The 13,762-nt window shown below is 36.3% G+C and overlaps 1 protein-coding gene across 1 annotated transcript; it reads left to right on the top strand.

The window, feature by feature from the left end:
* Nucleotides 1-4,833: 4,833 nt before the first annotated feature.
* Nucleotides 4,834-13,750, top strand: LOC107720042 (GRB2-related adapter protein-like). The gene is made up of 5 exons (XM_016527625.1): nucleotides 4,834-5,157; nucleotides 5,244-5,341; nucleotides 6,393-6,512; nucleotides 12,978-13,146; nucleotides 13,298-13,750. The coding sequence occupies exons 1-5, from the start codon at nucleotides 5,080-5,082 to the stop codon at nucleotides 13,475-13,477; spliced, it is 645 nt and encodes a 214-aa protein (XP_016383111.1). The 5' UTR covers nucleotides 4,834-5,079; the 3' UTR covers nucleotides 13,478-13,750.
* The last annotated feature ends 12 nt before the right edge of the window (nucleotides 13,751-13,762 follow it).

Raw genomic sequence — 13,762 nt, 5'->3', positions numbered from 1 at the left:
TTTTAACCATTGGGCTAGGCGGGGCTGAAGCCCCGGGGCCCGAGCAAGGAGGGGGCCCGTGATTGGCTGTGGAGTAGATTGACTGGAGCGCCGATCGCCAAAGCCACCTCGCCCCCCACTTATTAGCGCTGTTATTTAGTTGAGCTTTTCCGTAAATTCCATGCATTACCATTTGAGATTGAAACGTAAAGTTTGAATTTGGTTTACCAATCAAATGCATTTATTCTATATTCGACTTTTGAACGATATGCGCACAGGTGATTGAGGTGATTGCTGCCCAGTATGTCTGCATTCACCTCTCTTCACTTTGTTCTGGAGTAATCTCGCGCAAAGAGAGGGGCTCAAAAAACGAAAAACTTCAAATACAAACAACATAAAAAACATGACTTAGTAAATTCCCCAGCTATCAGGTTATTTTACTAAAGCTGATGATGGAGTGGAAGTTGCTGGAACAGCAAGTGAACCGGGCACATGGAGCAGATAAAAACAGTGTCATCGTCCACACAGATTTTAGGTTAGTTTGATTATTAACTGGATTTATATTGTTTTTGTGTTTGAACAAACTTAAGGGTTGGAAGGGTTGGGAGATAATCCGGTAGAAATATCTCAATCGTTGATTGAAGCGCGTCATGATGCTTATCATTTTTATCATTTCAAGGCGTTTTAAGCAGGTTTTAAAACAAATGGTTTTCTGGTAAATGCGTGCGTTAAAACGGTTTCTACCTGATACACCTGCTCGTATTACTGACTAAACTTTCGCTCCTTGTGCTTAAACGGTCAAATACACATAGTTATGTGTCAACATGCCCGTCTTTGCGAGTATCCTCGTAAACACAGTTATTTGTGTCTTAAATGAATGTTAATAGTTAAATATAAAGCATGTGCTATATGAGATCCTTAACCTATATTATGAGATCTTAAAAGGATATTCACCCAAAAATAAAGATATTGTCATCATATACTTACCCTCAAATTGGTCTAAACCTCTATTAATTTTCACACAAAATCTGTTGCTTCATTAATGCTCAATACAACGTATATATTTTTTCTGCAATAATAAATTTTAGGAGCAGTGAATGGCACATTTTTTCTTAAGGTGGGTCTTTAGCTCAGTTGTACCCTCTATATATATATATATATATATATATATCAATCATTATTGTGATGGGGGGCCCTGCAGTAAGTCATAGCCCCAGGGCCCAGTGCGGTCTTAATGCGGCCCTGGTCGTGAACTAAACTGGGCCGCTCTACGGCATGAAACTCCAGGGCTGAAAATGACTCCCACTCCTGCCCTGGGCTAATGGATACTACCAAGTTACCACTTAACAGTAGTAAACTGCACTAACTGGTATTTTAGAAAAATAGATAAGGTTACTTTGTTTTTAAGGTTAAAAAACTCAAAACAGGCAGATGATGAGGAAGTTATATGCATAGGTAAAATATTTTAAACTGTTCTTTTGGTGAAATAAATAACAGTAAGTAAATAAATAAATTAATTGTTGTTGTTGTTGTTGTAGGAATATCAAATATTATGGTTTAAATTATTACAGTTTTTAGATGGTTCTGCTTTGAACAGACAGACTTATACACATAGACTTTGGTTTCCCTGTCAAACCAGAGGATTACCAAATACAGACAAAAGACAAATGAGGTTTATGAACTTACTTGGACCAGGATGTAAAAACACTAGAATGAACATAATCATGCCTTTTAGTAACTATGATGCCATTTTACTGCTTATAAACATAGCATATGTGTTACAATATGAATCTTCTATTTGATTGTTGGAAACAAAACTCTTGGACACAGTTCAATGCATAAAAGAAGATTTTTTATGTGAAATGTCACACATACAGTATTATGGTCAGGTCGGCTACATTAGCCGAGAGATTTAATAGTATTGACATGAGTTGACCAGTAAGGGGCAGCATGGTAAAGATTTTGCTTCTCATGGTACTGAAATGGAGGTGTGTAATGGTAAACCCTCTTTGGGGAAAGTGATATGAAGCAAGTTTTAAATCTGTGTATAATCACTCTCAGTTTTACCACAAAATATTACATCTCAGCACTGTCATTTCGTTAATTATAATATGTGGTAAACAATACTGTTGTTCCCCTCTCTAAAAGTGATCAAACCCTGTCTTTCACCTTAAAAGAGCTGTGTGGGTAAGCTGTGCGGTCCCTTTCATGATGCTTGCAATTATTTCTGCATACAAAATGCATGTGACATCCCACAGTGAAACAAAACAGTAGTTTCCATTTAGCAAAAAGTTTCCCAATCTGCATAGTTTCCTTGACATGGCTTCTAGACATAAAATGGTGTTCCTCTCATTTCTTTTGTCAAGCCAGTGAGATTTTCATTATCTAATGGTACTATCCACAAAGAAATGTGCTCCATTAAGTAAGAAGGTTTGAGTAATAATGAGGTGCAATGAAACTCAGATTTACAGACCAACATGAATATTTGTATTATAATTGCCTTTGAATGGGGATCGTAGAGATGTTGTAATGTTTAAATGTAAGACAACTTATTCTGTAACAGATGCAATGACTACAAATTATTTAGTCATCCTTAAAGGATGGTTCACTCAAAAATAAAAATTCTGTCATCGTTTACTCCCCCTCATGTTGTTCCAAGCCTGTATGACTATTGTGAGGAAAGTTGGTAACCAAACAGGTTTGGTTACCATTGACTACTACTATATGGACAAAAAACAAAGAGAAATTTCTCAAAATATCTAATTTTATTTATTTTAATTTTTTTCACAGAAGAAAGCATGTCATACAGGTTTGAAACAACATGAGGCAAAGTGAATGATGGCAGAATTTGTTATGTTGGTTTTGCTTTTAAACTATTTGTTTAGAAAGTTTCACTCGAGTCTTTTTTGACATAGAATAGTGTGCATGACTTGAAATTGACATTTGAAATGAGAATGTAAATGTTGTGGTTATTAATCATAGGCCACTGAGTCAAATGAGCAATCCTTGCAAGTATAAAATGGTGGCAGTGCATCTACAGTGGTGTGAAAAAGTGTTGGCCCCCTTCCTGATTTCTTATTTTTTTGCATGTTTGTCACACTTTAATGTTTCAGATCATCAAACAAATTTAAATATTAGTAAAAGATAACACAAGTGAACACAACATGCAGTTTTTAAATGAAGCATGCAAAAAAATAAGAAATCAGGACGGGGGCCAACACTTTTTCACACCACTGTATATCTTTCCAACTCTGTCACCGAGACGCCCCTCTGTTTGTGGTTTCCTTGTTTCATGCTCAGGAAGTCCTTTTTTCTGTCTCCCACATATAATTGTTTATATTGTCGAGTGTGTTTTCCGGAACTTATTAATATATATATATATATATATATATATATATATAGACATAAAAATGAATATATTAAATGTAATTATATTAAATAAGTTCCATAGAAACACACACACAAACAGTTTCCTCTAAGACAAAAAACTAGTGAAAATAAGGGGTGAAATTAATAATGGATGCGATTAAATGTTTCTTTGTGCATAAGCATCTTAACTTTCTATCAACAACATCACACCAACAGCAGTTTTTCATATGCATAGATCTGAGTGCAAGTGACGTTCACAGATTGTCTATTGTGGTGCAAAATGTTTCCAGGTTGAAGTAACAGTTTAAGTCACGGAAAATGTTGTGTCGAGTGCTGTTGACATCCTAACTAGAAGTTTATGTGGGTTTATCACATTTAAGTGATCATTTATGAAGCAACTGTCTTTCTTTAAGGCTAAACTTCAAATGTTCTGAAAGGGAATTTGTAAACAGCTCCTCTTCACCCTGGGGAGTGTTCATAACATCAGTTCAAACAGCAATAATGACTGTCTGTCTGCGTAATGAGTCCATCACGGTCCTCTTGCATATAGCCAATGCCAAGATAGACTCTTTGAATTTGATCATGATGTCTAGTGTGTGACATCTTACAGCAAAATAGTGTATGTTAAAGCTCTAAAATGAGAGCAAGAAAGGATTGTTTGCTAATAAAGTCATAGAACATGTGAAATACAATCAGATGCATACATAAAACATTACTATTTAGTCAATGAAAATACATTTTAATGATAATCTGAGAGAGAATGTGTGTGTACATAACCTCAGGTTGCTAAACTATTAGTAAATCACTTTGCAAACGCATCTTCTGAATGACAGCTTGCTATCTACTGTCTTAACAAAAATAAACATGATCATCAATATAATGCTGAAGCTACCTATATATATAGTTAACAGATGGAAAATGAAAAAAAATATGGAAGCTAGAGGTATATTAATGCAAACTATTTTACTATAAAAAAGCGAATGTGCAAAAATAATGTATTTCATTAAGGAATATCAAAAGAAAAGACCAATTCATGTGAATATCTAGCCAAAAATGGGACGGCCATGTGCTATAAACAGCACCGCCAATAGAGAAACAGTTGAGGTGTTCAGTGAGTCATGGTGTTTGCTCATCTTAAAACACATTATGTTCTTTGAATCACAAATTCTTTCAGATGAACTCCACAGCTGATTTGATTCACCTCCAGCTATTTCCAGACATAGAAGTGCTAGTAATATCTGAGGAAAAGTCTAAACTAACACAGATTTACCAGATAAACTCAGTGACAGATCTGCTCATGAAACAGCAGTCAGGCAAACACATGTGTGTTGTTCTTCACTTGTAATACGCATTTCCAACTCTCTGATAACGGGAAGTTTTCAAGAGGCCATTCTTTTCGTCTTCCTCCCATCATTTTTTCAACTTTCCTGTTTCTCACATAGCTGTATTTCCTTCTATTAGAGCACTCTGAGACAGGAACTGCCACCCCTGCCTTCCTCCCACATGCTTTTTCTGCCTCACTATCTCTTTTAGACCCACACACATTCTCATGCTTGTTCTCTCGGTTCATTTATCACGAAGCGGTGTTTGACAGTGAGCCTGTCTCTGGACGGTCTGTTTCAGCGTGGATGCTCTCTGGTCTCATCCTTTCCTCTCTTCAGTATTCTGTTGCTGTGGTGGGACGTCTAGCCACATTGATCTTCTTGGGTCAGACTTCACCTCCAGCTCAGGATGGAAGCAGTAGCTCTTTACAACTTTTGTGCCACGGAAAGTGACGAGCTTAGCTTTCAGAAGGGAGACGTACTTAAGGTAAGAGCAGTTTTGTGTTGGTTTATGCATGCAGACCGATTGTTTGCCGAATTATAGGATTTGCTTATTGTTTTTTCTTCCACTAGATCACTAATATGGAAGATGATCCTAACTGGTACACTGCAGAGTTGGTGAACAGGAAGGGCTATGTACCTAAAAACTATATCAGCGTAAAGCCACACACGTAAGTACAATGTCTGTAAACCTTGGAGAGTATTGATTTGACTTGTGTTGGTATTGACTTTGGTGGGTATAGTCTTGATACCAAAGTGTATTATCATATTCATGTATGAGAAATTTCAGCATAAACTTCTCATCAAATTCTTCCAGGACCAAATTATTTGAGCTGTTATATTTTGTTTTTATTTCTTTACATTATTTTATAGCTCTATGATGTCAGTATATGCCATATACACAGTAAACATACACACAGCATTTTAAAAAATCCTATTATTATTGATGTTGAAAACAGTTTTTGCTGATTTATATTTTGTGGAAACCATGATACACAACCATTCAAAACTTTGGAGTAAGATTTTTATTATTATTTTTTTATTTTTATAAATATTCATCATTTTATTTGGCAAGGAAGCATTAAATTGATCAAAAGTGACATTAAATATGTTTCTAATGTCACAAAAGATTTATATTTCAAATACGTGCTGTTCTTTTGAACTTTCTATCCTTTAGAGAGTCCGATTTCCACAAAAATATTAAGCAGCAAAAACTTTTTTCAAGAATAACTGAACTTCAGGAATAATTAATAACAGCAGAGCATCAAATCAGCATATTAGAATGGTTTCTGAAGGATCATGTGACACTGAAGACTAGAGTAATGATGCTGAAAATTCAGTTTTAACATCACAGGAATATTTAACATTTCAATATTCAAATAGAACAGTTGTTTTAAATTGTCATAATATTTCAGAATATTACAGTTTTTACTGTATTTTGTAACCAACAAATGCAGCCTTGGTGAGCATAAGAGTCTTCTTTTAAAATCATTAAAATATCTTAAATATTTAAAACTTTATTTGCTTATAAAGAATTTTAGCAGAAACAGCTATGAAAGAGCAACCTTTGTTAAACACAAATTTCCTCTAGTTTGCCAGTAGTTTTCCACATACTAATAAAGTGTATAAAAACACACACAATGCTATTTAAGTTACAGCAACCTTTCTAGCTGTTTATTTCATGTCTAATAGCGCTGCTGTGCACCTCTATCTCGCCCCCAGATGGTTTGTGGGCCGTATCTCCAGACATGTGGCCGAGAATCGACTGCGCCAGCAGGAGTGTGGAAGCTTCTTAGTAAGAGAGAGTGAGAGTGCACCTGGAGAATTCTCCATGTCGGTGAGGTAAGACACTTCCCAGCATTCCTAGCCTAGTCTGCTCTATGCGCTGTTGTTGGGGTCACTGTAATTTGTTGTTTGCTGCATTGCCTCATAAAAGCATAACTAGAAATTGAATAATGAGAAAAATTGGATAGGGTCCATCAAAACCCATCTGACCTACTTTACAAAGATGCCAATATCCCTTGCTGTTTAAGAAAATGTACTGAAGTTGTCTGAAAATGAGAGCATCAGAAAGCTATTATGTCGGAGCAGAGATTTCATTTAAAATTCATCAAGTGCGCTGCTGCTGGAATCACATCATTATTCTGTCCGGCTCATTACCATCCACTTCTTGATGGCTGAGTTGGGTTTGGATGGCAGAGCGCAAGCCTGTCTGGGAACGAGCTGGCTTTGATAATCAGCACTGCGGTCTTGAGTGAGGACTGGCCTCAGGTGTGGAAGAATAGGCTTGGGATATTGTAAGATTGGTCTGCAGGTCCAGGGCTAATGTGTGACGCAGCTCTGTATGCATTCCTTGAGAGAGTGCTGTCTGTGGATACAGATTACTAATAAGACTGACACAGGTGTGATCTCCATGTGATCGATGAAATCTAACTCTGGCATTCTAGCAGAGGCGGACAAAGTACACAACTCCATTACTTAAGTGAAAGTACAGATACTGCTGGTCAAATATCACTCCATTACAAGTAAAAGTTGTAAAGACAGATTTTTACTTATGTAAAAGTACAGAAGTACTTGCTTTTAAAAGTACTTAAGTACCAAAAGTAAATTTCCTTTTTTTGTCAATGCTCTGTTTTATTATTGTTGTATTTAATACTTGCAATACCTCTGAAGCAACTTACAATACAATACACCTACTGAATACACTGACTAGCTTGTAGTATCTTTGGAATAAAGAGCTTTTAGAATGTTAAAAACCTATAGTGGAAAAACAAAACAAACAAAAAAAATACGCAAGTAAAGTACAGATACTCAAAAAGTGTACTTAAGTACAATACTCAAGTAAATGGACTTAGTTACTGTCCACCTCTGCATTCTAGTTGAATGACCATAAAAGATATTAAATGACAAATCAAGGTCATTATGCAAAATGAGCAATGTGAATGCCTGGAATGCCTCTGATTTTAAAAATGTAAATCTTTGATGACTTTGGGCATTAATATCCAATGCCATCCAGGTTTGAACTGGGTTAATGAAAAGAGACCATAAGAAACCTCAAGTGCTCTGATTATTTTATTTTCCACAGTACTCATGTTCCTGTTTTTCTCTGAGACAATATATGCCACCATTTTAAGAAGATATCCTGGGCTTTTCAGATATGACAAATGTCTGGCCATGTCAGCTTCCTCTTTTTGGGTTTCAACATATTCATTAATTAAATACCCTGTGTAAGTGTTTTTCTTGTGCAAGACATGTTTAAAAGACAATAAGATATAAAAATATAAATGTGATTAACAGAATTGTTGAGTATTTTATGCTGAGTGTTGATATCTACATATGTTGGCAACTCAAGCTTGGAGCCTGCATTGATTTTAATATAAATTCAGAAAGCAGTATTTTATATAAAAAATTTAAATTATTGTAAATCAGAAAAATTCTGGCACAAATGTACAATCAATTAAAAAATTATATAAACAAATCATTCTGTAATATCTTTCATGACATAATTGAGAAACTACACACAAAGTCTGGGTGATGGTTAAATTGCTCAAAGTGACAGTTAATACACGTATAATGCTACAAAATGCATATTCGAATAATTTCTGAAGTATCATGTGACACTGATGACTGGAGTAATAGATTCTAAAAATTCAGCTTTGCCATCACAGGAATAAATTACATTTTAAAATATATTAAAATAGAAATGTTATTTTAAATTGTAATAATATTTCACAATATTACAGCTTTTACTGTATTTTTGATCAAATAAATGTAGCATTGATGAGCATAAGATACTTTTTTTTGGAAAACATTAAATGTTACAGACTTCATACTTTTGAATGGTGTATTTTTAGTGGAAGTTTGTTGTGTAGAAAAACACCCATTTACATTAAATGTTTTCAATGTTTGTATGATATCAGTTTACAGTTTGTCACTGGGGCAGTACTCTTTCAAAAGGTACTAATGCATACTTTTAAAGTACTAATAATGTGTACCATTTAGGGGTAAATAAAGTACAAACATGTACCTTTTAGCTTTTGCACCTCAGCACCGGCGCTACCTAAGGCCTCGGGCTTTGAGGCGGGGCCTCCATCCTATACGCTAGTCCACCAGTCAAGACAGGCAGCAAAATACTAGCTTAATTGTTAATTGGATATAGTTGAATTGTCACTCATCTGCAGTAAAACCAATTAATTTTGCAGTTTCAAAGCGGGTCCTGCCTTCTGAATGTTTGCCGTAACGAAGACATCCTTCAGGTGCTGCGAAGCAAAAGGCTAATTATGCCCGGTTCAGACTACATGATTTTAGCCCGATTTTGCCACGATTTGCTTGACATAGGGTATCGTGGGGATTCGTAAAGCCGGGTTCAGACTACATGATATTTTTGTCGGTCACGATAGTCACTGTGTCAGATTACACGATTTTGACTCCTAAAATCTTGTCGTGTCGTGGACAAGAAACATGTCAGACTACACGTTGCTTCCCGAACATTCATCGTGTGATGTCTTTAACGACGCGCGTGATGTCATCGAGAAGGCGGAACTAGCGACTGACTTCCGAAAACAAGAGTGTAAACATTGCTGAAGCGCTTCCGCTATAGTTCGCCAGCATTTTTCTTTCTTTGTTCTGTCGTGGTAGTCCCTCGATGACACATCATACAGGCAGGAGTACTGTTGCCACAGCTCCACGAACCTTTCCTCCATCTCATAATTCCACCTAGCAGCACCATCATCTCTCTTTCGTTTTGCCATGTTTGAAACCTGTGTATGAAAGAGCTTCTGTGCTGCTATTGGTCAACGTCACCAATGTGACAGAACTCGTTGTGGATGACAGAAAAAAAATTAAACATGCTAGTCTTTCTGTCGTGATGTCGTGGAACGCAGACGCGGAATCGGTTGTCGTCCACTATGACACACTACACGTGCTGAAACGATGAAATGTTGCGTCCAGACGCCCATTGTCATTTACGAATCCCCACGACACCCTACGTCAAGCAAATCGTGGCAAAATTGGGCTAAAATCATGTAGTCTGAACCGGGCTTAAACGACAATGGGCGTCGGGACGTAAGATTCCATAGTTTCAGCACGTGTAGTGTGTCAGTGGTTCACGACAGAAAGACTAGCATGTTTAATTTTTTTTCCACCGTCCACGACGACTTCTGTCACATTGGTGACTGTGTCGATCAGCGTCATTTCTGGACTGATCATTCACCGCTTTATTATGAGTTTAAAAGAGTGCCCAGACGTCAAAAAAGCAAACACACTAGAAATTTTTTTAATGTTTCAAAAAAGAACCTCAGATGTGTGTATCTTCTAAATTCTGCTGATGATCACATTACTGTTCTAACTTAATGCTTAATTTCAGTTTCGACTGAGTAGAAATTAACTTATTTTCTGCTTAGTGATCGTCTTTACCTTAGATATAGATTAAGTTTGATTAATATGTACATACAGTAGGCCTACCGGTCAAAAGTTTGGACACATTTCTATTTTTAAGTTTGTGATGCTCATCAAGCCTGCATTTATTTGATCAAAAACAGACAAAAACAGTAATATTCAGCAAGGATGTGTTAAATTGACTTATACTGAAGACTTATATTGTAATAAAATATTTCTTTTTTTAAAATTATCAAATAATCCTGAAAAAAGTATCACAGGTTATAAAATAGATATTAAGCAGCACAACTATTTCTAACACTGATAATAAATCAGCATATTAGAATGATTTCTGAGGGGTCATGTGACACTGAAGACTGGAGTAATGGCTGAAGAAAATTCAGCTTTGCATCACAGAAATAGATTATATCGTCAAGTAGGCTATAGTAAAATAGAAAACCATTATTTTAAATTGTAATAATATTTCACAATATTTTCTGTATTTTTGATCAACTAAATCCAGGCTTGATGAGCATATGAGACTTTCAAAAACATTAAAAATAGTAATGTGTCCAAACCTTTGACCGGTACTGTAAAAGTAAAAATATACAAAAAATAAAATGAAATGTTGTATAAATAAAAAGGTTAGGAATCATATTTCTTTCAAGTGCTTTTTATTGGGGGTGGGGGGCCTTCAACATGAATTTTGTCTAGGGCCTCCAAATGTCTAGAACTGGTCCTGACCTCAGGGTACCACCCCAGTGACATCTTTGTACCTTTTTTCTGAGTGTGTACAAAGGAGGTGCTGTGTATCTCCTCTGGCCCTGTGCCACAGGTCTTGTCACTCCACTTGGCCGAATGAAGATTGGTGAAGGTAACTCAGCTGTGAAATGTCTATTGAACCATCTGCTCCGTCTTAAAGTGGGGCACTGACTGACTTATCCACAAAACCAAGTTTAGATGGTTTAAATGACCATTGCAATGACATCCTTCTATGCATATAGTAAAGTATAGGCCCTACTGTATATACATTTCTTTGCAATTGCTAAAGCAAACATATTACTACTGAAAGTCCAAACCCCTAATCCTAAGTATTAAAGTCTTGAAGTGTAACTTGTCGTTTTTTAATACATACGTACATGCATAATAGCTTAAAAGTGGGTCTTGTTGAAAAAAGATGTGCTAGTTTATTTCTAAGTGATTGGACTTTTTTGTCTGGCCAACAATAAAAATCTAGCAATGCCCTAGAAAGTACCCAGAACAATCTAGCAACACCTCAGCAGTCACAAGACTTGTAGGGATAAGCAACCACCCATAACACCCTAGCAACCACCTAGCAACACATTAGTAACCATCCAGAACAACCTATGTATTTTTTTTTTTCTCACCAAGTGGTTTCATTATGTTGCTAATAATAACAAAGCAGAGTATTTTGGCCTGCCAGTCATCTTCAATGAAAGGAGAGAATGCCAGCAAGCAGGTAATCCTGCATTGGGGAGCTAAAGATTCCACTGGGCTGTTCACTAGATAAAATTATTAAACTGTCATTCACAGTGATTCAAAAGAAACAGCTTTGTTACAGCAGTAATGCAACGTACCTTAGCCATTTGCTGTTACCTCGACACATGCAAGATGTACCTGCCTTGCTACAAACCACAACAGCTTTGAAGGTCTAAGCACTGAATGTAGGTCATTGTTAATGACACTGACGGCTGAGAGAAATGACAGGTTTTGCTGATGAACCACCAAATCATGCACGTCTATATTTAATTATAGCTTCTGTCCTCACCCATGCCCTAAACCCCATCACCAGCAGCATATCATGCACAGAAACCTTCAAGCCGTCAAAGTGGATTGACTTTGCTAGACTTTATTTCTGTTAAAACAACCTCATTTGTGACTCAATTCAAGAATGTGCTTGTGACTAGTTTAATCAGCCTATAAATAGCACTGCATGATGAAGCATCTACCATCTGACTTTAAGGAATCTTTTGAGGAAGTACAGTATTTCACATTGACAGTCACAAGCTTTTAGGTTTATTGAAATGCAAGCTCTACGGTTTTCACTTTCTAAAAATGAGCAAGTCTTGGCACTTGGTTTTCAGGTAAACTGAGTGACAAATTGATTTGATTATTGCTGCCCTACAGAAAGCAGAGAGATATGTATTATCTACTTTACTCTGAAATATCAAGATATCTTATCTTGATATTTCAGGACAGGCCCTCGAAAGAAATACAGTTGAAAGAAATGTTGCTGTTTCAAACACTGAATTATTTAAATGTTATCAGTATTTTGAAAAGAACATTTACAGAGCCTCTACCCTAATGCAACTAAAGAAACATCAAAACTTTATTTGGAAGACATGCTGACTAATTGTTGTGAAATGTTTGCCCTGCATTAAGTATAGCTGTTTACAGATCCTAAAATGTAAAAAGAGGATGTTTTGAACCTGTCGTGATTCAAAAACCAGCAAATTCTTTCTGTGAAATGTTTTCGTTTGAAAGTGTGTGTGTGCTTTTTTTAAAGAATTGCCCATTTGTTTGATATTTCCATTGCAATGAATTGTATACATTTTTAAAGCAATTTTGTTTTGTGGCACAACGGAACTGCAAGCAATAAACGGAATGTTGAAGATCCTTTGTTCTGACATACATAGTTTCCATTTACAATCTGAACACAAGCATGGCAGATCATTATTGAAATAACACTGAAATAAAATCTAAAAAATTTGATTTAATAAATGTTGCATTGATTGGCAACTAACTGAAATAAAATAAGTTTACATTAAGCATTAAAATGACTAAAACTGAAACTGAATATATATATATATATATATATATATATAGGAAATCCTAGAGGGCTTATTTTGTAAGTACTCTGATATTCTGTAGTGCTGTGTGCTTATTCTGAATTTCTGTCTCCTCTGGCAGCTATGGGGATCATGTCCAGCATTTCAAAGTGCTAAAGGACAGAGATGGCTATTACTTTGTTTGGGAGGAGATCTTTCCTTCCTTAAACCAGCTTGTGGACTTCTACAAGACCAACAGCATAGCAAAGGAAAGGACTGTTTTTCTGAGGGACACAGAACATACACTAAAGGTGAGACAACACTTACAAATACGGCTGTACTTTTTGACAACAGCAATTATAATTTCATAATTAATGTATGATATCAAAATGGACCTAAATGTAGAAAATGTAAAGGCAGGCACAACAATAATGACCTTTGTCTGTTATTGTTTCCCACCAGAGACCCCATCAAGCACAAGCCCTGTTTGACTTCAATCCAGAGCACAACTCCCAGCTGCACTTCCTGCGGGGTGATGTCATAGACCTGCTGGACTGCTCCGATTCTCAGCGCTGGAAAGGTCGTTGTCGTGGCCGTGTGGGCTTTTTCCCCCCCGAGTACGTCCAGCCCACCTATCACTGACTCTGAAGGACAATAACAACACTGTTTGTAAATATCAGTAGTCGATTGTTAGCATCATTTATTGGTTTAATACGACGTGAATGATCAAACTAAGTTTGAAAATGACTTTGGAAGAAGCAATCAGGCAGAAATTAACTTATCTAGCCACAGTTACTAAAACATAATCATGCTGTTCACACTAAGATGACACCTGTCAGCTTTTTATGCCAAACGCCCTAAACTATCAAGCACCATTATACAAAAAAAAAAAAAAAAAAAAAAACTCCAAGCAAACTTTGGAGCATT

The sequence above is a fragment of the Sinocyclocheilus rhinocerous genome, unplaced genomic scaffold, assembly GCF_001515625.1.
Source record: "Sinocyclocheilus rhinocerous isolate Xijiao unplaced genomic scaffold, SAMN03320098_v1.1 scaffold273, whole genome shotgun sequence".
Taxonomy (NCBI): Eukaryota; Metazoa; Chordata; class Actinopteri; order Cypriniformes; family Cyprinidae; genus Sinocyclocheilus; species Sinocyclocheilus rhinocerous.
This window is presented reverse-complemented; position numbering and strand designations above follow the sequence as displayed.

What these genes read in the sequence shown, in the direction of transcription:
- LOC107720042 (XM_016527625.1), top strand. Translation starts at nt 5,080, where the DNA reads ATGGAAGCAGTAGCTCTTTACAACTTTTGTGCCACGGAAAGTGACGAG. An exon ending in AGAAGGGAGACGTACTTAAG is followed by an intron (nt 5,158 to 5,243) that starts GTAAGAGCAGTT and finishes TTCTTCCACTAG; the next exon opens with ATCACTAATATGGAAGATGA. An exon ending in ACACAGAACATACACTAAAG is followed by an intron (nt 13,147 to 13,297) that starts GTGAGACAACAC and finishes GTTTCCCACCAG; the next exon opens with AGACCCCATCAAGCACAAGC.